This window comes from Centroberyx affinis, unplaced genomic scaffold (genome assembly GCF_046629955.1).
Source record: "Centroberyx affinis isolate AG114_WGS23_722 - 3 ecotype Tasmania unplaced genomic scaffold, CSIRO-AGI_Caff_v1 ptg004858l_1, whole genome shotgun sequence".
Taxonomy (NCBI): domain Eukaryota; kingdom Metazoa; phylum Chordata; class Actinopteri; order Beryciformes; family Berycidae; genus Centroberyx; species Centroberyx affinis.
Genome location: NW_027282376.1, coordinates 167,080 through 190,490, shown reverse-complemented (window position 1 = coordinate 190,490; position 23,411 = coordinate 167,080). Strand labels below are relative to the sequence as shown.

At 47.4% G+C, this 23,411-nt stretch overlaps 1 protein-coding gene across 1 annotated transcript; it reads left to right on the top strand.

The window, feature by feature from the left end:
* Positions 1-1,078: 1,078 nt before the first annotated feature.
* On the top strand, positions 1,079-20,293 carry smad7 (SMAD family member 7). Its single transcript, XM_071545323.1, has 4 exons — positions 1,079-2,580; positions 3,532-3,585; positions 7,700-7,771; positions 19,419-20,293. Exons 1-4 carry the CDS (start codon positions 2,115-2,117, stop codon positions 19,955-19,957), a joined length of 1,131 nt encoding a protein of 376 aa, XP_071401424.1. The 5' UTR covers positions 1,079-2,114; the 3' UTR covers positions 19,958-20,293.
* The last annotated feature ends 3,118 nt before the right edge of the window (positions 20,294-23,411 follow it).

Here is a 23,411-nt window from a genome sequence, read left to right as displayed (position 1 = left end):
CTCTCTCTCAAACTTTAAATGGTCGCGTAAATTGATCAAATCAAGCCATTGTGCCTTATAATAAAGATGGATTTATTTTTTATTAAGAAAGTAAATATAGGTCTAGTGGGCAAATTATATTTCGGATGTATTGTCAGGCACAAAAGGAAACTGATCCTCAATTGATGCACCATTCCACTGATATGTAAAGTGTGGAAACTTTACGTAGCCTTCAAACTGATAATTCAAACACAGACTAGTAGTACAAATAGTTGTGTTATGTGCAATCTGAAAGCTAAATGTCCAGAGGGCGGCAGCAGTGCGCTCCCAGCTTTAATGGCTCAGCCTGTCAGATATGCAATGCAGCCAGACAAAATAGACAGGTTGATCAATAAAACAATGACAGAAATGTTTTGTTTTGAAGTGGGAAAGGAAAAAGAAGCCTGGGTTATCTGTCCACGGACTGCTGATTTCCACACCCAGTGCATCTAGGAGGAGTTCACTGGATGTCCAGCATCATAATAACAGACTATCAGCATACAGGCCTCGGTTAATAATGAATAGAAAAACATATTGGTCAAACATCAGTCTCAGGCGCCAGATAGAGAGAGACTGAGGAGAAATGGATTTCAAGTAAAAATACTGATCTTTTATCTTGAGGCTTTGGCAGTATTTTTCTTTGGCTACTTTAATGCCAATAAAGCGAGAAGGAAAGAGAGACGCTTAATAAGGTGCTTATTATCATTATTATTACTATACTGTATTTATATTAGGCTATTTAGTTTTACCATTCTTAAAGCATATTTAATTAAACTAAACTGAACAGAATTGAGAGTTTGTATCTCTCTGTGTGTGTAACTGCTAGTTTCCCAACCGCGTCGTCCTGTCCTCAACTTTAAACTCTGTCAACTTTTTTTTTCTCCGGAAAATGTTAACTTTCCTGCCCCTCAAACGTTTTTCTCGTCTGTGTGTGTGTGCGTGTGTGTGTGTGTGTGCTGTGGGCTCTACTTGATCTGTTGTTTGCGCAACACAATCACATTTCTTTTAAGCGACAGGGTGTCTAGACACACACGTGACCGGGCGCGTCAATGCGCACTGGAGACTGGAGACGGAGCAAGGGCACCCAAACCATCCGCCTCATTTACAGAGCCGTCTACCCCTCCAGATCACTCCTCGGCTCGCTTTCTTCCCAACTCAGAGCCGGAAACTTCGTGTGAGATACGAGGTTGGATTATTTTATCCGAGGGATTGGCTACTAATATAGGTTACAAGGCTCGTCGCGCGGACGTAACCCGAGGGTCTCTCTCTCTGCGCTTTCAAACGCAACTCAACTCGGGGGCATTCAGTCTGGATCAGTCCTGGATTTGCTCCCTGGCTTTTTGGACGAGGCTCATTCCTTCCAACATTTCCCCGAAGACCACATCCTCTGCAGACGAGTGTCATATTTAGATGATAAGGGATAAAAAAAAAACTAAAAAAAAAACGCAAGCCTTGTTAGAGCCTTACTCTGTGCAGTCGGATCAAGGATTTTTGTGGATTAATGCTCTTGAAGACACGGGGCGAGCTTCGGTTTTCACGGAATAATTGTGATAGCGTCTGGGCTTAATTGGGCCCTTGTTATCTAATTTCCACGATAGCAGACAAATGTGTGGATATATAGAGAATTTGACAATGTGTATTTACTGAAAATCGGCACGGAGTGTGTTTTCTAGGGGCTAGTTGAGAGTAAGCTCGGCACTAGCCTGCACATCACCAAGTGAATAATTGTAACATTTACATGCTGCTGTGTTGTAGCGATTTTCAAGCGTTCAGTGTTTCCCTGCCGCTCTAGATGTTTATAAGCTGCTAGGTTGATTGTTCTAGTCTTAAATAGGCTACCTTAAGGTGATGGTTGTTCATCCCCTAAGGAAAGGTGACAGTCATATGAACCTTGACTGCTTTTCTGATATCTAGTTTATAGGGGTAGGCAATATAGACTGGCGTATGCTACAGATTGCCTCTGCTTATCCGGCTCCCAGTTTTTCCACCGTATTATCTCAGGCTGCTTGTCATTGCCTGGACTCGGATCCCGGAATCTTCATGATTTGCGGACACCATGCTCGTTTTTTAGCCGGGGAACCCTCTTTTCGTCCCGCATGTTTAGGACCAAACGATCGGGGCTCGTCCGGCGACTCTGGAGGAGCCGTGCGCCCGCCGAGGGCGACGGGGAGGCGGATAGAGGGACGCATGGCTCCGGGGGCTGCTGCATGGGCAAAACGACAAAGGTCGCCAAGTCCAACGCCGGGTCGGAGGCTGAATTGAAGGCGTTGACCCACTCGATACTGAAAAAGATCAAAGAGAAACAATTAGAGGTGCTTTTGCAGGCGGTGGAGTCCAAGGGGGGTGCCCGAAGCCCCTGCTTGCTCCTACCCGGCAAAGTGGACGCCAAAGTGGGTCAACAGTCTTACTCCCTCCCCTTGCTGCTCTACAAAGTGTTCAGGTGGCCGGACCTCAGGCATTCCTCGGAGCTGAAGAGGCTGTCTTGCTGTGAATCCTATGGGAAAATCAACCCAGAGCTCGTTTGCTGCAATCCGCACCACATGAGCAGGCTTTGTGAACTCGGTGAGCTGGGAATAATGACATCTAAAACACACAAAAAAACACAGTTCTGAAATCGTAATGGAACATTTTCTAGCATACTGTTAAATCAAGTCACACAGTCAAAGCATGTGCCATTATATCAAATAATTACAATTACAAGAGCCTTATAGGCCTAATTAGCCTAATTGAAATGACATCACCTCTCTTGGCACACTTGTCTTGAGTTTCCATAAGGTCAAACTTGGCCGATGTGGCAAAGTGTGTCAAGTAGCAATCTTCATCTTTTGGCAGCGTGATAATGTTGTCAAGTAGGGTTTCGCCTATTACATTGGGACAGTGACAACACAGCCGTTTCTAGTGATAATGATGAAAATGATAATTTACCTCTGCCTGCATGTGATTTTTTTCAGCGATAGTTGGTTTTAGATGTTCGTAACAATGTTGATTAGGCTATTTATGTTTGATCCCTATCAATAGGCTGTTTGTTGTGGTAATTACATCCCAACCTCGCTGGCATGTTTTATCTTGGTGATCTACTTGTTCATCTAAATATAGGCCCAGGATGTTTTAAACTTCATTAGCCATAGTCCCACTTTTCAAACGAGTGGCTTGTATTTTATTATTTCACAACTAATTTCCAAAAGTTCAGCGACTCAGACAGGCTTTTGCAGTCTTTCCACGGCGAAGTTTCCAGGCTGTGTGTGCGTGGTGTCCCGGGCCAAAAGAGGCCCGTATCTCAGTTTGTCCTAGACGCTGATAGTGGCCCTCCTGGCGCCAGGCGGCCCCCTGTTTATCTGCCTGCCAAATGAAAGGCAATAGCCGCCCGGCCGCACTGCCTCTCCAGCCTGAGCTGACAGAAACCCTCTCCCTAAAGAATGACAACTCTTATCATAAAGTTCAGATCTTTCCCGTTTATTTTCTCATGCTCTGCCTTTCCTCTGCCCCTTTCTTTTCTGTTTCTTCTCCATGCAGAGTCTCCTCCTCCTCCATATTCGCGTTATCCCATGGACTTTCTTAAACCACCAGGTGAGTTGGATGTTTTTATTCACCCCGGGAAGTCTGTGACTTACAAATTGTTGAAGTGTCTCTTTGCAAAGTTATTCGTCAAAGCTGTCATGCACAGCGCTTATATTTAAATTAGCCCGAGCCGCGCCGGTAGGCTGTGAAACCACATCTCTTGCAAAAGCACTCATGCAAATGTGAAGAGAAATTTGTATTCAGGAATTTTTATCTGCAGTCTTGTGTTGTCTAGTCTCACACATGACATTACATATACAAATAGACTTACCCATATGACACTTGCTCTATTACGCATTTGTGTGTGTGTGTGTGTGTTTTTGTGTGGAGGAAACGGCTCCATGTTGTGATTTATGATAGCAGTGGAGTGGCACGCCTGGCTGGCTGGGCAGTTATAGCATGGCTGGCAGCCAGGGCAAAGCAGCACAAAGTTGAGATACCAGCTAGCTATAGACTGACTGGCTCTCACCATGGGCATAGTGTGTGTTTGTCTGTGTGTGTTTGTGGGAGGGGTGTGTGTGTGTGTGTGTGTGTGTGCCTGCTTGTTTGTGTGCAAGTCTGTTCATCTATCTATTGTGAATCGCACAACAGAGCAAACAGACAGACAGCGGCGTCTCTGGAGCCAGCGAGCTTTTATCAACTGAATGAATCAACAGATTAAGGCTGAGGGCTTGGGGAGTGTCACCATCCACGTCTCTGTTTGTGTCTGTGTCTGTGTGTGTGTGTGTGTGTGTGTGTGTGTGATAGAGAGAGCGAGAGAGCATATACACAATTTAGCTTCCTCCAATGATCTTTCAGCCAATTATCCCAGTGTGAGGTAATCATGATGGCAAACGATTTCCTTAACTAGCTTCAGTGATGCCTAATTGTTTTCTCCCTCCACCTGTGCCAGCCTCTTCATGTTGTTTTGATTGTCCTCTTCCCCGGTGCCGTAAAGTGGCACCGCACATTATGTCATCGCCTTAGGTCGGTTTTGAAGTGTGTTAGATTTCGAGCCAAGCAGGATATAGTGTGAGGGGGAATCGCAGAGGCTGGGGAAGAAGAGGAAGAGGGGGAGGAAGATCTCGTTGGGGAAGGCAGCTTCCTGCAGGGCTTAGAAGCAAGGACTCCATTGACTGTTTACTAGAGTTTCTCTCGCCACATAGAGAGCCGCTGCCGCTGAGTGACAAAGATATGAGAGACGGAGTCCGTGCCTATTTTAGTCTCTCTCACTTTCTTATTTTCTCTTTGTCGCCCTTGTTCCCTCTCTTATTTACCCATCTCTCGCAGTCAGTGCAGGAAAAAGCTCAGAGTGAAACAATGACCAGTCGGCCGGTCAGCCAGCCAAACAGTCAGTCAGAAGGAGAAAGTGGCTTTCAGTGAGTGGAAACAATAGGAAGTCATTGCAGCTGCAGCTGTGGTTCTACGAAGGACTCTCTCTCTCTCTCTCTCTCTCTCTCTCTCTCTCTCTCTCAGTGTGTTATAGGCATTATTGTCACCTACAGCTCCCATACTCTTAAAGTCATCTGCTCTGATAATATATTTTTCAGTTTCTAATTTCCAAGTTTCTAGTTTCTTTCTCTCTCTCTTTCTCTATTGGGGAAAGAGAGTGAAAGAGGACATATATTAATAGGACAATGGAGCAGGCTGGATGGGGGCAATGACACGCGCGCGCACACACACACACACACACACACACACACACACACACACACACACACACACACACACACATGATAAGCTTATCGTGCGGACAGACGGGTCTTTCCCAGGTGCCTGGGGGAGCTGTCAATTACAGACTCCTTCCCATTACTGGAGGCCATTATAATTTTCTGTAATATTCTCATTATATTTTATTTACTGCATTAAATCTAATGTTAGTTTCCACTCATAATCGCTTTAGTAAAATCCGCATGGTTAACCTTTAAAAGGCAATCAAATGTTGTAAAGCATCAGAGAAAAATTGTGCTTGAGATAGAGGAAGGGAGCGAGAGGTTGTATGATGATGGTTTTATGATTTCAGTGAGCAGGAAGCAGGCAGGTTATATGTGTCAGGCAGCAGCAGTGGTCAATATGAAAGAGTCCCAGACGTAAAACGCTACCTTGTTTCAGCTCTGGGGAATGTGAATCACACACTGTTTGGCTCTCTCTCTCTCTCTCTCTCTCTCTCTCTCTCTCTCCCCCGTCTCTCTGATGCCCCCCTCGGCCCTGTGGTCAGCTGTGAACTGTTGCCCCGGGAGACCAGGCCCCGGGTGCTGGCAGCCAATGAAAGCGAGGCAGGCCGGGGCCATGGCCGTGCATCTCGTTACCGCGACCACAGCAGCACGGGCCGCGTCCGGACGGGGCAGGGTGTAGGGCGCGCAGCGAAACCACACCGGCTGCTGTTTCTTTATTACTTTCTGACTGCTGCGGCTTAGCTCGGGGTAAATAGGACGCCAGTGAGAAGTTCTGTTAGCTTCGGTGTGGAAGTTTTCTCCGACAGAAACTTCACGTTCCTTAAACCCTAGCCATACGTGGGTTACGTGCAAAACTGAACACCCAGTCACTCTGTGTGGACAGCTTCACCTTACTCATCAAGTTGCACCCTGATCCATACCACACGGGTGTCATTAATACTAATAAGATAGAGGACTATATGGACTAACTTGAGTCCTACATCCACTATAGTTTTTACAGTAAAGCTCCAATTAAAATTGCATCAGAACCAGGTCATTTTGTTAAAGGGACATTTTCATTCTGATCTCGTGTGCAGTAAAGTTGAACGCCACAGCCGTGTGTGTGTGTGTGTGTGTGTGTGTGTGTGTGTGTGTACCGTTCTAAGGAAACTGCAGCAGCGCAAAGAGTTTAGAGAGAGAGTGAAGGTGACCAGCAGCAGCAGCACAGACTGCAGTTTGCTGGATGGTAGGTGCAGCGTTGACGTGCCGTGAATGGAATGTATCATTAGTGAATACCAAGCTACCAGCAGCACTGCAACTCAGCCAGCCTGCTCCCGATGGTGCGCCGCTCTGTTCGGCGCTCGGCGGTTTTGTTAAAGCTTCATTCAGGCGTCATGTTGAAACTAGTCTAGATTACAAGTCTTGGTGGGAGTTTATTATTCAAACACAGAAAAGAGAGAGAGAGAGAGAGAGAGAGAGAGAAAGGGACTTTTTTTTTTTTCTCTCCCTCTTGTCTGCCTGCTAGTATGCCATTAAGAAAATTTACAGTACACAGCTTTCAAGGCTGCCTCTCTAAGTCCTGCCTGCCTCATTGTTTTTGCTATGATAGAGTGTATCCTGCTCAACTGCAGATTCCTATTAGTGACCTAGGCAGCCTCACACACACACATGCACAAACACACACACGCATACACACACAAACATTCATACAAACACAGATGTGGGCGGCGACGCTCCCCAAGCCCTCAGCACACATGTATCCACACACACACACAATGTTGGCAGACTGTTTTTTAGGGCAGAAAAATCTTCTTTCTTCTGGGAGCAGTTTGTTGATTCCATGTCGGCCTCTGAGGAAAGGAGGAATGGGGAACCTATGTTTGGGTGTGCAGCAGTGGGTAAGGGAGTTGTGGATCTTGGCCCAGGTCTGGATCTAGTCTCCTGTTAGCACACCTTTAAATCACGTGAGATGAGGAGCGAGGGTCAAACCTAGGCCTCCTTATCTCAGGGAGGGTAAAGAAAAATTCTACTTCTACCAGTATTTCTTCTTTTCTTCTGTGTCTTTAGAGAGAGAGACAGTTATCAGGCTAAATAAAAAGAAGGCTATAATAAAGATAGACGCAGAGACACAAAAGTTGGGTAGGAATCAGTCATTAGCTGAAAGAATACCACTGTTTCCAGATCAGCAGCTAGCCTGTGAGGAGACGTATAGGGCTAACATCTCTCCTGGAGCAGTGGATTATGGGGGATTATCTTCGGCCTGTGTCAAGGGTGTAAGAAACTCTTCCCAGCGAGTCTTCTTCTCTCCATGTGTGCGTGTGTGTGCGCTTGGTCGTCAGCGTCTTCATTAGGCATTGATTTCACTGGAGTGATTGACGGCCTCACAGCTGCTGCTCTGCCGTCTCCCTCACACACACACACACACACACACACACACACACACACACACTGTACAGTACTAATACATAGTCTCTCTCTCTCTCTCTTAGATTCTCCAGACTCTGGACCTTCATCCAGTGATACTGGGGGAACGACCTACTCAGCCCCTGTGGGGCTTTCAGGTAAATATATACAGTTTGTCTCTCCCTCTTCCCCATCTCTCCTTCATTTGGTCACCTATTTTTTTTTTGGACTTTGAATCTCGTTATTTTCCATCTTCTGTTCTCTTTTTCACTCATTCTTTCTCTGTGCCCCCTCCCTCACCCAACACACACGCACACTCAACTCCCCCCCTACTTGTGAAGATGAGGCAGTGATTGTGGGGGCCCCTGCTTCCCCTCTGTAATAAAAAAGGGAGTGAAGGAGGGAGGTGTGTTTCTCCCACATCCACATAAATTCCTCCCTCCTGGCTCTTTGAACAACGCTCCTCTCTTCTCCTCTTCCTCCTTTCGTCTCTCTCGTTCTGTCTCCCGTGCGGCGTTATGTTGTAATGGAAGACAAACACGCTGAACTGTTGTGTGGAGAAGAATACGTTCAGTGTGTGTGCGTGTGAGTGTGTCTCGTTCGGTCTTGTGAGGAAAAGCAGTGATGTGGGAAGAGCAGGAAAGGCTTCAGTTGATGTGTGCGTATGGGGGGGGGGGGGGGGGGGGGGTGTCTTTGTAGGCGGCTAACTTTCCTCTGCACCCGCCGGACAAGGGCAAGACACAGGTTTCTTTCTTTCTTTCTTTCTTTCTCCCTCTCTCTCTCCTCTCCCCGTCTCTCGTGCAGGAGGTGTTCCTGGCTTCCGCAATTCTCTCCCATAATCCCCTCTGGCAGCGCTGCCTTCCTTACCCAGCACCCTGTCCGCAGGCTACAGAATGAGATGGTGTTTACGAGAGAGAGAGGGAGAGAGAGAGAGAGAGAGAGTTTGCTCTCCTCTGCCTGAGGTTGCTCTGTGCTGTTCTCTGCTTTCCTTCGCCTCAGATGGTTCTCATTACTGGGCCTTTAAAGCCTGTTTTATGTCAGTTGGTGTTCGCTGCCCATTCCCCCCCCCCCTCCTTTGTTTGGTGGTGGGGGGTGGGGGGGTGGGGGGGTCAGCCTGCCTGCCTGCCTGCCTGTCTGCCTGCCTGTGTGTGTGTGTGTGTGCGTGTGTGTGTGTGTCCTTAGATGGGGGAAGAGATTGGAGCAGTGCTTGCAAGAACAGAGGGACCGAATCACACTCTCCTCTCCTCTCCTCTCCTCTCCTCTCCTCTTCTCTCCTCTCCTCTCCTCTCCTCTCCTCTCCTCTCCTCTCCTCTCTGTGTGGGGGAGGAGACGAAAAGCTAGCCTCTGAGGAGCCAGCCTCAGCGCCACATGAATTAAACTGGCTGGCGGTCCGGCCCTCATTCAGAAAGACGCTCAGTTCCTGCTCCCTCTCCTCAATCTTTCTCCTATTCTCTCTCTCTCTTTTCAACCCCTCACCCTCCCCTCCGACTCACTCCATCCCTCCCTTTTAACCCCCCCGCCCTTCTACCCCCCTCCTCCAACCCTCAGATGGACACTGAAGTCCGCCTGTATGCATTAACTAAAGACACATTTTAGACCCAGTGCAAACTGTGAAACCCAAGAACCAGAGTCTTAACAGGAGCTCCCTCCCTTCCTCCCTCCCTCCCTCCCTCACTCCTTCCCTCCCTCTCTAAGGCATACACGCCACCCTTCCTCCTCCCCTGTTTTCCTTCCTGGCGAGGATGACAGGGCAGCGGTGGCCAGCCCTCAGTGAATGGGCCTCCTCAGGATGGCAAGGATGGCCCAAGGGCTCTGCCCCTGGAGCCAGGGCCGTGATTTCTCTGGCAGGGCAAGAAGAGAGGCTGCTCCATCCCTCCCTTTCCTCTCTCACTCCCTCTCTCCTTTCTCCCCTCCCTGCTTCGCTCCCTCTCTCTAGGGCCCTGACAAAAGAAACATGGCTCTCCCAGAGGCCCGCTGCTGACCTTCTAATTCACTCACTCTGCCCTTTTTTATGTTCTTCTCCAGACATATTTACAGAGAGGAAGGAGGAAGAGAGAGGAGGGAGGTTGGGAGGGAAGGAGGGTGGCGAAGAGCAAGACAGCACGAGTTGCAATATTATTGTGATATTATTGTCTTGTTGTAGAATAATTCAGTGCTAGTCGTCTTTCATTCAATGCATTTCTTCTGTATGGATTCGACGCCTTTGTTAACATAAATGCTAGAGCTAAAGAAGTGGATTGGTAAACTATGGAGTTGTAGCTTGGTGGCAGAACTGTACATTACCCAAACAAGCAACAGACATGGAGAAGGCCTCCCAACAGCTCAGACAGAGCAGACGAGATGAGGTGAGGGATTACATCCTCCTCTCCCATCCCCCTCTCGCTTTTTTATCTCTCTTGGAAAGCCAGGCTATCCAGGCCAGTAGGAGTTAAGTGCGCTGCGACAGCGACAAGCGCAAATGCAAACTAGGCTGCCTGCCAGGCTACCAGCTCCAAAGCTCCTCTCGCTGGCTCACGTCATCGGCTTGGAACAGAGCAGAGCAGGGGAGAGCAGGAAAGAGGAGAGGGGGGGTCGATGGCTGGAGGCCAGGAGCCGGGTGCTGGGGTGCTGGTCTTGGCTTGAGCCGGGGCCAGGGCTTAGCTCAGGGGTGGGGGTTCACCCAGGAACAGATATCTAGGGGTGCATCTGGGAGTGGAGGGGAGGATCGAGGAGGAGCTGAGTTACTGTTAGTTTTGAGTGTGTGTGGGCTTGGATAAAGCCTGATGCTCACACTGGTTGGGGACTAGATCTTGGCTCTGCTTCATTTATGAGCAACTCAGGTAGTACCATCTCATCTGATATTGCCTGATATTGTTTCTCATAAAGATCGGACCGATCATGTGTGTGTGTGTGTGAGGGCAAAGCTGGGCGCCAGCCAGGGGGACAAGGTGTGGATGTGTGTGTGCACGCGGATGTGTATGTGTGTGTGTGTACATGTATGCTTTTACTATTTGTGTTTGTAGAGGCGTGTTATAGACTTCTGTGCGTGCCAGGCTCTTATACATGTGTAGCGCTGGTGTGTCTGTCGGTGGCATGCCTGCTGGTGCCGTCGGGGAGTGACCCCGGAGTGCCTGTGTGTAAGAAGATCCAGTCAGGCCGCAGTGACATGTACGCACACACACACACACACACACACACACACAGGCAGGGAGATAGAATGACCTGGTGCAAGCCCTGGCGCATGGCCGACTGTCACACAGGCGCTTCCTCCCGCCGCAGGTTAAATTTAGGTCGAGTTGTATTCTTATACCACCAGCCAGTCACCTAGCTCGACAGACAGTCGGCCAGCCTATCAATCAGACAATTAGTCATCCAGTGAATCAGTTGGTTGTGTAACCTACATCAGGGGCCCAAACTTAGACAGTAAATTTAGTCTTGCCTTGGCACCTCGGCTCATTAAGACAAACTAGTTCTCTTGTCATGCGGACGGCCCAAAGAAACAGTCCAAGCCCAGTGAGAAAAAGCCAGGAGAAAGGTAGACCCAAGTCCCTGTTTGATTTTACTCTGATTCTGTTGAGATTCGGTTAAAACTCCATCTCATCTTGTGGTCTCTGTTATAGCCCTATTGTTATTCCCTAAGAAGCTAGCTTAGATTTTTTTTTTGGAAACTAGCTTCCAGCACCTTTAAGAAACAGCCACAGAAACCCATAGAGGAGGCTCAGAAACAGAGCACCCTCTCTTCCTCTCTCTATCTCTCCCTCTCTCTCCCTCAGCATTCCTGCCTTGTTTGGGTTAGCAGGGAAAGGAAAGGGCTGCGCAGGATATGACCTCATGTCTTTGAGGAAAAGGCAAGCGGACAGGGAGGCAGCCGAGGCCTCCTCTTAACGGAAAACAAACACTGGAGACGCTGAACTGCACCGAGCGAAAAGAAAGAGGGAGAGATGGAGCAAAACAAGGAAGGAAGGAAAGAAAGAAAGAAAGAAAGAAACAAGTGCAATTCTCAACAAACCCACGATTCAAATCCCTTTCTAAGGGAAAGAAGTGTAACTGTATTACAGACACTCTTGCTACAGTTTCCAGGAAGCTCTTTAAGAGAAATGAATATTTTCTTCACCATTAAAGCGTTTCTGTTTTGTTTTTCCTTCCTCCAATCTTGATTTTCCTTTGTTTTTCTTTGCTTGAAGAGTTGGAGGGAGGAATGGAGAGGGAGAGAAGATGGCGGCTTTGGGTGGAGGGAGAGATGGCCGGCAGCTCTGCTCTGTTCTCTGTATTTGGAGGCTGTGTGTTAGCCAGCGAGCAGAGCAGAGCAGAGCTGGGCCGCTCCGTGCCGGGCCAGGATCTCTCATTACTCCCCACTTCCTCTCCTTGCACAGCAGCCAAGCCGCCTCTTGGCAAGGGACTTAATTTTGGTTTTGGCCGTCCTCTGTTCCCCACCCTGTGTCATTATGCTGCACAAATCAGAAAACAGCTCACGGAGACAGGGAAGGATGGAGAGAGAGAGAGAGAGAGAGAGAAGATAGAAAAAAGCGTGCCTAGCTTGCGTGTCAGCGTGTTTGGGTTTTTGCTTGAGATTATTCAGAGACTGGGATGCATTATGCAGTGTGGTTCTTAGCGTAGCATCAAGATAGCATAGACACGGCTGTAAACTTATGGAGAGGGTTAGTTAGCATAGCTAGCTTACCTTAGCATGGCTGGTTGACTGAAAGGTGGGCTGTGCAGGTCTGGCTCTGAGAGAGCTGGAGCGAGGCCCAGAACAAGATGGACATTGTTTTGGTTTGCAGTCACTCTATGGCAGTGGATTTTGACATTACCTCAATATATGAAGATGAGAGAGAGAGAGAGAAAGAGAGAGAGAGGGAGGGAGAGGGAGAGGGAGAGAGAGGGAAGATAAGTGGAGGCACATTTCTGTAAACTTGTGTGTGTCTGTGTGGCACAACAACCACATTTTCTGTGTGACACGCAGTCTCTCTGCTGTCTCCACCCACTGCCCGCTCATTCATGTGTAGTCAGATGGAAAACTGGGAAGGAGAGAGAGAGAGAGAGAAAAGGAAGACGGTTGTATTTCTACCTTCTACCTTTTTGTCTTGTCTATACTTAGTGTGTAAAGTGTGTGTCTGGTGTGTGTAGGTGTGTGTGTGTATGCCTCTTTTATCTTAGTCACAGACTCTAAATACCCACATCTCTATCACAAACCACAGCACTGGCAAAACCACACACACACACACACACACACACACACACACAGACACAGAGGTACGTAATTATTAATAACATCGTTTCTTCGGAGGAACAACACAACAAAGGCTTACACCACACTCAACTGGCTCGGCTGGTTGTCTGTCTCTCTGTTTGTGGCGTCCATATTACTTCGTTCCCACGGTGTCCTGGTGGCTCAACAATGTGGGTGGTTGTTCTACTTGTCTGTCCATCCGTCCGTAGCGCAGTGTGGCTCTGAGATACAGAGGCTGCGGGTGCTCTTTGGTGTGTGTGTGTTTGTAAAAGTGAACTGATGACATCATTACTGCCTGCCTGGCACCGCACATCCAACTAGCGAGTGTTTATTTACCCTGTCACCCTGGGAAATCTGGGCTGCAGGGGACGGTTGTGTGTTAATGTGTGTGTGTGTGTGTGTGTGTGTGTGTGCGTGCGCGCCGGGTCAGAATGATGAAGTGTTGGAATAATAACTCAGTGGGAGTAGGAAAGAGGCCTTGCAAGGGAACAAACTGTCCTTGAGCTAAGGAGTGTGTTGTGCTTGTAGTGTAGTGGTATTCTCCTTTGAGTCGGGGAGGGGTCCAAGCGGAAGATGCTGGCGCAATTAATTATGAAATGTTCCTTTACTGTACACTGGAGCTAGGAGGAACACAGCAGGCCCTCTGTCACTGTCTCGCTGACTGACACCAGCACATGCAGATACAGAGAGAGACTTATAGCGGGAGTCACGAGGGAGACGTGTAATTTTCTCAAACTCGTTTAGTCTCACTCTCATAAACATTCATCGTTTCTTCTTCCCTCACCCTCATCCTCTCCCATTTGCTGTTTGGATGTTCCGTGTGAGAGATGAGAGTGTAAAGAGTGTCTCCAACTCGTCCCCCCCCCCCCCCCCCCCCCCCCTCCTCCTCTTCCTCTTGTTTCTGTGGGGGGTCAGATCGGCGAGATAGCGACCCCCCCCCCCCCCCCCGCCGTGGTTTTCCTGCCATCGGGGGCTTGTTTAGGTTTCCTGAACTAGAGGAAGGAGTTGACATCTTCCTCTTACGTAACCTGCCACTCTAATTGGCCGCTTCCCTCTATTAGCTAAACCGACCGCTTCCCATGTATCTGCCTGCCTACCCACGCATGTATCTTTCCGTAGCATAACGTATGTTTTGTCTACCTATCTGCGTCCCTCATCTCTCGTACGCGTCTCCACACGCTGACAATACACTGAGCATGAGCGTCACATGAGCGCGAGAAACGGCGTGGCCTCTGCTTCATGTTGTGTGCGTGTGTGTGTGTGTGTGTGTGTGCTTGAACTTCTAAGGTTGTGGTCGCGCACTGACATGTCAGACAAGGCCATTCCACAGTCTTTACTGCGCCGACGTGACTTCAAAATGGCTGACCTTTCTCTTTTTAAAGGGTCGCCCGTCATTGAATTTCTTTTAGCGCGTTAATCATGGAGGGAAGCAGTTAGTGTGTGTGTGTGTGTGTGTGTAGGCTGTAAACTGCTGAATATACTCCCACAAGCATGTTGTCGAGGACTGTAACTTGCATTAACTCAAAAATCAATGAGACCAAATATCTTTGTGAAAATCGACTTGCGGAGTGAGAAATGCATGGGTTTTTCATTAGAGATAGACACACACACACACACACACACAGACAGCATGGCAGAGCGAACAAAAGGAATGCCTCTAGTGTGACCCTTGACCTTTGGAATAGACTTTCCCCAGCTTGAGAGAGGGTGTTGAGTTGGAAAATAGGAACCGTGAAGAGTCCTACCCTCCTCTCTCTCTCTCTCTCTCTTTCCTTCATGTCTTCCCCACTTCCTCCCTCCCTCAGTCTCTGTGCTGTCTGATGAAGACAGGGCCATTACAAGTCTGGGCTGAGAGAGGCGCACACACACACACACACACACACACACACACACACACAGTGATCTCATGGATCAATAGGAGACTGTTCTCAGGAGCCTCCTCACTATTTACCGATGTTGATAGTGTTGTGTCCAGAACTGAAGGTTGAAAATCCTGTGTGTGCGTGTGTGTGTGTGTGTCTGAGTGTCTGTGTGTGTGTGTGTGTGTGTGTGTGTATGCGTGTTGCTCTGTGAGTGTCGACTTCTAAGAATAGTAACGACCTGGTGTGTGTGTGTGTCTGTGGAGTCAGACAGAGGTAATGATTAACCTTTCCAGACTGTGTTTCTGGCCCTGCTGCTGCCATGAGAGAAGCACCCAGACTGCTGTCGCCCCTCCCCCTCTCCCCCTCTCGCCCATCCCCCCCCCCCCCCTTCGACCCAACCCAATAGTCTCAGCTAGCGTGGCGTCCACTCCTAAAGACCAGGGACCATTAAAATGCTAGGGTCTCCACAGGGGAGCTAGCACAGTGTGTGTATGTGTGTGTGTGTGTGTGCTCAGTCTCCTCCTCTGACCCCCTTTTGGTTAGGACTGAAATGTTTTGCATTGTTGTAGTGGGAGGAAAAAAACAGATAATTGGTCTATTTTTTTTTCTTCTTGTCTTGTCTCGGCTGGTGGTACCAAGGTGATCATCCGTTAAATACCTAGAAAACCTGTTCTTTGCATGCGGCCCCACATTAGCTCTCACTAGCCGTGCTTCTTTCAGTTTCTTGCATCTCAGAAAGCGGTCTGTCATCTAGCTCGTTATAATCATTCAGGATCATATGATGCAGAGTAAGTTATAAGTTTAAATAAGAATCAGGGCAAAAAGCAGTTGGAAACATTTCAAATATTTGACATAACTTAATTGACTAGAAATTAATGGCGACATTTCCGCTCTTGTAATGATAAGCCGAGTGCTTTTCAACAGTGAGCCACTAACAGCGTTCACTGTATTTTGCGTTGTAGTGGATAGGCAGAGAAAGTAGGTCTGATTTGTTTTTTGTTTTTTTGGGGGGGGAGGGGGGGGTTATGGCATACACCCCTGATCTGGACAAACCAGAATGGGACAGACCTACACAAGACAACTGACAGACAGCAGAGCAGAGCAGAATGGGACGGGGTGACAGATGGCTTCAGGCTGCCAGCTAGCCAGCTTATCTCCAATGAGAAGAAGCCTGAGACAGACAGGCTGAAAGGCCGCTATACAGACAAGCAGGTGGGCAGGCGGACAGATAGACAGACAAATGATTAGATAGGCAGACAGCCAGATACCGGGCAGACAGAGAGGGAGACGGATAGACAGACGGACGTTCAGACATGCAGACAGACCGTCCTCTAAGTGGCTGGATGTAGACCACAGACAGGACCGGCTGAGCTGCGGCTCAGCGTGGTGGAAACACAGACGACACCGACAGGACTTTGCCTCACTGTCTGACACCACACACACACACACACACACACACACACACACACGCACACACACACACAGACACCTATGCTAGAAGCACCTGAAATAGTGTCAGACTGCAACATGAGGAAAGAGACAGACAGACACCTCATACCTCACACACATATGTGAAAAAAGACACACACAAACACACACACACGTCACGCACACACACACGCGCCCACAATGTGTTAAAAATTAAAGTTTGGTTAAATGAGCCTTGCACTTGTCACAAGGCACAAGGTGTGTTGATACAAGGCCACTCACATTAGTGTGTGTGTGTGTGTGTGTGTGTGTTCAGCACTATTACTCATGAGGTGTAAGCTCATCGGCTGTCAGGACAAGCTGTGAACATACTCCTCTCAAGGCTGTGCCCCACAGATGGAAGAGTCTCTCTCTCTCTCTCTCTCTCTCTCTCTCTTTATCTTTATTTCCTTATCCTTATCTCTCTCTCTCTCTGCTAATATATTAATTAAGCTTGTTTTTATTCATTAAGTTCTGTTTTGTTTACCATTAGCATGGTTTCTGTATGAGCCGTGTAGCATACTGTAGCTATATTTATTTCAGTTTCATTGTTACACCCCTCCTTCTCTCCCTCCACCCCTCTCCTCCCAGATTAGATCCAGTCAGTCTCTTATCTAACTGTGTTATTGAGGTATGGGAGGCATTCAGGGTAGCTGCTGTCACACTGCCCGCACTGTTGGCCAGACAGCCAGACAATCACTTCACTAGCTGACAGCCAGTCCCTTACTGTTGTTTATTTCTGACCATATTTCTTGTTTTTCTGGCTCTCTTTACTCTATATTTTCTTTCTCGTCCTTGCGTCTTCCCTCTCTCTTTTCTTTCTGTCTTCACCCCGCGCTCTTCTGTCCCTTCCTTAGAGAGGGCTTCTCACTTTCTGCCAATCTGAGCCTTCAGAGAGGAGAGGAGACGAGGGGGGCGGGGGGGGGGGGCAGTTAGTGTAGTCCTGAATAGCAGGGTGTTTTCAGGCTGCAATGACAGGCTCAGACAGGCAGCCACTCTAATGACCTCTGACGCCAGGCCCTGTCTCTCCCAGCAATAACAAACACACTGGGCCCCACAGGTGAGCTCCACCAGCAGGCCCTCTGTCAGCTGTTAACAAAGTAGAGTACGTTCTACTGGTCTATCTATCAACTAAAGACCCTGTCTACCACTGTGTACGCACACACACACAGTAGACCCCAGAGGAGAGCTCGTCCAGGAGCCCCTGCCTGCCTCTCCCAGCTCAGAGACACATCAGCCCTCTGACATGAGCCCGACACACACAAGCTACACTTTCTGTCTCTTATCTCGAAGATAGATGCCTTTTTTTCTATTTAGTCCAAGATAGATAGCCAGGTACTGAGTTTCCCCCAGCGCCCCACAAGGATGGATTTACGATAAACTCCCCAAGGCTTGGCATTGACCAACTTCAAAGACAACAGTCCCTCTTGTTTTATGGAAGGCGTGCTTTCAGTTTCTCTCTCTCTCTGTCTCTCTCTTCTCCCACTGTTGTCTTTTTCTTCCCGTTTTTCTCCCTCTCCCTGCGCCTTAATGAAGGCTAATGACAGGCCATGGTGAGTCTGCTCGGCCCGGCAGAGATCCTGCTCCATTAACGTAGCAGTTTGTCTCAGACGGGACCTTCCAAATTACTGGTTACATTCACAGCCACCGCCAGATGAAAGAGGTGGGGGTGGGCTGTGGGGGTCGGGGAGGAAGGATGGGGGCAACCGAAATGGCTGTGAGAGGCGCTCTGTTCATTTTTTCCCTCACACATATTTCCCCTCTTCGAGCTATCTTAACCCTTGAATGTGTCTTTCATTGAGGCAGTGCTGGATTTGAGTGTTTATGTGTGTGAATGAGAGAGAGAGCGAGAGAGAGAGAGAGAGAGAGAGAGAAGTATAAAGCACTGACGTTAGCTGGTTGATAGTAGTCGCAGTAATTAGGTGATGCCGCTTGTATAAAAGCACGGAAAAGGCTTATATAATCAGGGAGGAAGCAAAGTTGCAAAAGTTACAGACTCAAAGTATGTGAAAAGCATTCCTTCTCTACCCCACCCCATCCCCCCTCCCCTCTTTCTTTCCTCTCTCTCTCTCTCTCTCTTTCCCTTGCGCCTGACTGGCTCCCACTTTTTTTGGCTGGGAGTAGCTGGGAGCCAGATTTCTGTGGAATAGAGATATGAGGGGAGAGGGACGGCACAGGAGGCACACTAAAGGGGGTGGGGGGGTGAGGGGGGGGGGGCTTGGAAACTGGAGCTTGGCCAATGCTACACTTCTTTTACGCTCAGGGGAAACTTTAGACCAGAGAGAGGCCTAGCCTGTCAACCATTCAGACACCAGGGTCTGTCCGTTTACAGCCTCCGCTCTGTCCACTGCTCTCTGCTTCAGCTAAACACCACGTACTCCAGCAGAGAGAGGGAATGGTTTGTGTGTTGCCCTTTGGAATGGAAGGAAGTCACTTGGTAGTTTCAAGTCTAAGGTTTTTATTTTGTTGCTGTTGTCCCTGCGTGTTGGTCAGTGTTCAACTGTGTGTTAAATGGTTCCTGTACTTTTTATAGTTTGGACTAGAAAGTATTGCCCTGTGTGTTTGCATGGACACAAGAGTTCACCATATTCCCTGGACTCCTCTTAGTATATTAATGAAATGGTCTTTTCTAATTTCCTGCAGCAGAGTGAAGCAAGCTGCTGTAGAGAGACGATTGGGACAGATTTATAGTTCTTCTTGACGTCAGAACATTGTTAGCCACACCGCTACAAAAATACAGCGAGCCAGACAGAAGATAAGCATTTAATGCTTAGACAAACATTGCACTGCATGTGGACGCTCGCCTGCCAGTGTCTCAGACTTGCTTCTCTTGTCTGAAGTCCAAGAATTCCAACACGGTTTTCCTGGATGGCAAAAATTAAGGGTGATAGTTTAGTTTTGGCTCTTGCCTAGAGGCAAACTCCCAGTTTCCCAAACTGTGCTGGGATAAGGAAGAGGTTGTGGAGAAGAAGTATGTTTCTGTTTAAGTAATCCTTTGCTTTTCACTGCAGTAAGACTTGGAGGTTTTAGTCGATCTGTAACTGAGCAGTCCCAAATCATCCAAATCATCCAAATCATCCCAAGTCCCAAATCACAAGCACTCATCCACTGTTCTCTTGCTCCTCTCCTCCCTTTTTCTTTCTTTCTTTCTTTCTTTCTTTTTCTCCTTATTTCATGTTGTGCTCTAAAGTCAAAATGATGTCATGTCTTACCTGTGCACCGTTCCAGAGGTGTAACCGTCTCCCTCTCTCTCTCCCTCTTCCTCAGATTCCCTGGCTTTGCAGGAGTCGGGTGAGCGGGCCCATTGGTGCGTGGTGGCGTACTGGGAGGAGAAGACCCGCGTCGGACGCCTCTACTCAGTCCAGGAGCCTTCCCTGGACATCTTCTATGACCTACCTCAGGGGAACGGCTTCTGCCTGGGCCAGCTCTGCTCCGACAACAAGTCCCAGCTGGTGCAGATGGTGCGGGCCAAGATTGGCTACGGCATCCAGCTGACGCGCGAGCCGGACGGGGTGTGGGTCTACAACCGCAGCTGCTACCCCATCTTCATTAAGTCGGCCACACTGGACAACCCGGACTCGCGCACGCTGCTGGTGCACAAGGTGTTCCCCGGCTTCTCCATCAAAGCGTTTGACTTTGACAAGGCCGGCAGCCTGCAGAGGCCGAACGACCACGAGTTCACACAGCAACCTCGCACGGGCTTCACGGTCCAGATCAGCTTCGTCAAAGGCTGGGGACAGTGCTACACCAGACAGTTCATCAGTAGCTGCCCGTGCTGGTTGGAAGTCATCTTCAACACCCGATAGCAGCCACCTTCTTCATCCTCCTCATCCTCACCCTTCTTCCCCTCACCAACGGACTACACCCACTTTCCTTTTTTGTTCCAGAGGTTCAAAATGAGAAAAAAAACGTTTTAAAAGAAGAAGAAGAAAATATAAAATTCTGATGGACTTTGTTTAATAAATGACTAAGATTTAATTAAAATAAGAAGCGAAAAAATGTATTTTATGTTATATATAAATATATTATTACTTGTAAATATGAAGACGTTTTATATGCATCATTATTTATGTATTGTGCAATGTGTTGATGAGAAAAAGAAAATAAGATGCACTTTGCTTAATATAAATGCAAAACAAAGAAATGCCAAAATAAAAAAAATACAAATAACTATCTTGTCCATGCAGTGTATTTCTTATCTTTGATGTTGAGGTGGTTGCATTCAGTTTCATACTGTTGTCTTCTGCTTTGTGCTCAAGTCTGAAATAAAATCCATGTTTCATTGTTCATGCCACCAGTAAATTGGCAAAACGTCAACATTAAATGAATGGATCCCCAAGCCTTCTAATTTGGTTTTTGGTGAAGAATACTGTCTCCCCTTTCCATCATTATAACTAAAACCAACACTGGTTCAAGTTTTGTCACTGAATAACAATAAATGACATCAATTTCCTTTGATTTATAACTTTGGTGTTATATTGTGGATGTCAAACTGAGTTTCCCTCTAAAGACAATGAGTCAGACTGACAGAGCCATAACTTCACTCTTTGTCCCTGTCCTTAAAGGCTCATTAGGCCTTTTAACATTGTCTGCCTTTCTGTCTCAGTTATTTTGGGGTGAGCGTCCCACTTCCTCTCTGTCATTAACTGACTGATGACATCACAGCCAGGAAGCAGTAACGATGAGTTTCAGGATCCAATAAAATCAACAGCAGGGCCGGCTTCCTGGTGGAGCGTCCTTATGATGATAGCTGGATAGAAAATAGGAAAGTAAGAGAGAAGACGGATATCACGGGAAGAAGTCAGTGCTGCATTGTGGGAATTAACACATACTGGACGATGCACTGGAAGACCAGGAATGTGTTTGCACAAATAAGGCCTTTTAGATTAGAGACAAGTCTTTTTGCTGTGTCTGCTGGTTACTCCACATGCTGAGATTTTACTGTCCCAAACGCTACAAAGTTGGAACATGCTAATGAATAATATTAAACACGTTGATATTTTTAGCAATAGAATTCATTTGAATGGACTCTGAAACACTTATTGTCTGTAATGGGCACGACTTGCCATTTACTAACAGATAATTTGATCTAATTATCCCTTATTCCATAATTAGAAATAATTTCTTTGATATTAGAGTAATGGATTGAGTGCAATAGTAGATGTTTGTTATATTTATAAAAACAAGGTATGTACAACTTCCACCATCATTGAGGTCAAATAAAATAGCTGATTTCTTTTTTAGCTGACCCTGTCTGTGTGTGTATGTCTGTGTCTGTGTGTGTGTGTGTGTGTGTGTGTGTGCGCGCGCTTGTATGTGTGTGTCTGTCTGGGCCTCGTCCTGTTGCTAGTCAGATGGGTGTCTGCGAAGGGGATTACTACTGTAAGCCTGCTTTACTCACACACACTGTCTCAAAGACCTACATTCACAAGACCCACTTTCCACTCCGTCCAACCCCCATCCTCCGCTCCGTCCAACAACACTTTTAAAAAGCTTAAATTCTATTTACAAAATGAGTGACGAAAAACAAAATATTTTGTGCCAGTGACAGGGAGGTGGAACCTCGGCTGAAACGGAGCTTGATCCGGTCTGTATCCTTCCTCCCTGTCCTTTCAGCATTTGGCTGCTCTGAACCACAGCTGTTACAAAAGGCTTCTTACCAGTCCTAGGCTGCTGACCTGCAATCGAAACAAAACCTTTAGTGCATTTTCCAGCATAATCTCACCTCACCTTTCCCTGTCCCTGGAAAAGATACACTACCACCATTCAGATTATTGTTTACCACCTGTATTTATCAGTAATCACAAACCAAATCATTCCTTAAAAACAACAACATTTAACACTGAATGACTAATGACAGCAAAAAAAGCAAGTGAGTGGCATCAACACAGATAAACAGGATGGCCAATATTTGTGGTTGACTGTATTCTTTACCTTCTCCTTTCTTAATGTCTCTGTTTAACAAAATGTTTGTATGTACTATGAAAATCTGAATGAAAACCTGAATGACAAAAAGCATAAATATTACACCGTGAAGTATTTTGGAGCGGGATGGGCATGTCTAAGCGTAGGGAGGGTGTGGCCACACGGTGGGACCCTGTTCCTTGGCATCATGCTGCCTGTACCCTCGCAACAATAATCCCTAACCCTGCTAATACAGCTAAATCGGCTCGAAGCTTTGTGTGTGTGTGTGTGTGCGTGTGTGTGAGTACATGTGTGTATATGTGTGTGTGTGAGAGATGGTCTTATATCCATGACTTCCCTCAGACAGGGTGACCCTGATTCCGCCCAGCAATAATTCCATTCGAACTATGACTGATTTCGGCAACAACTCTAGTCGGCACGAACATGTGAGCGTGTTTACTGTGAGAACCTTCTAGGAAAAATGTGGCTGCGAGGGTACAGGCAGCATGATGGCAGAAACACACACACACGCACACGCACACACACACACACACACACACACACACAAAGCATGTTCATTCCCCAGAGCTGTCTAGGTGCATGAAGACTGGACAATGTGTATGGTGCAGAAATGTCAGGGCGTTTTCAGCATGTTAGTGTACATATGTGCTCCTGTGTGTGTGTGTGTGTGTGTGTGTGTATGTGTGTGTGTCAGTATGTCACTACCAAACTATCCACACAGCCAAACCTTTAACCAAGCCTAAGCTAAATACATCTGGGCCTCTTTTTCCCCGTCATAGTGAGTTTTGTATACGGCTGTGTGACCTGAGCAGTGATATTACATCTTGGGGTACAGAGGCAGAAGCTGAAAACACCACAAAACATCCTGCAGGCTTCTTGAACTGAAGGAGCGTTAAGTCACCGTCCCCAAACTGTTTGTGGAATACCGACAGTGTTCAGTTATAGTAATGAAGAAATCTGAAAGAAGCTTTGTATTGTTTGTTCACCCTTACTGCACAGTTTTCCCCAAAGCAAAAATACCATGTTTGTTTCGCTGACTTATAATGCTATGATTTGTATTCCATAATATCATGAAATGTATAAAATATCCGCCTGCATGTTGGCTAATCCTTTGTCTGTCTGTGGTAAACACACCCCAACAATCTACCGCAGGTCAGCCAATGTGTGTGTGCATGTGTACGCGTGTGTGTGTGTGTGTGTGTGTGTGTGTGCAGACCTAGGGGGGTTGGGAGGATTAACAGGGTTGTGGTCTGTAGGTGGGGTGTTACAGCCTGCTAAGGTGGGTTAGTGGAGGTTGCATGTGGTTGCTTTTTGTGTCTGTATGTGCACAACTGT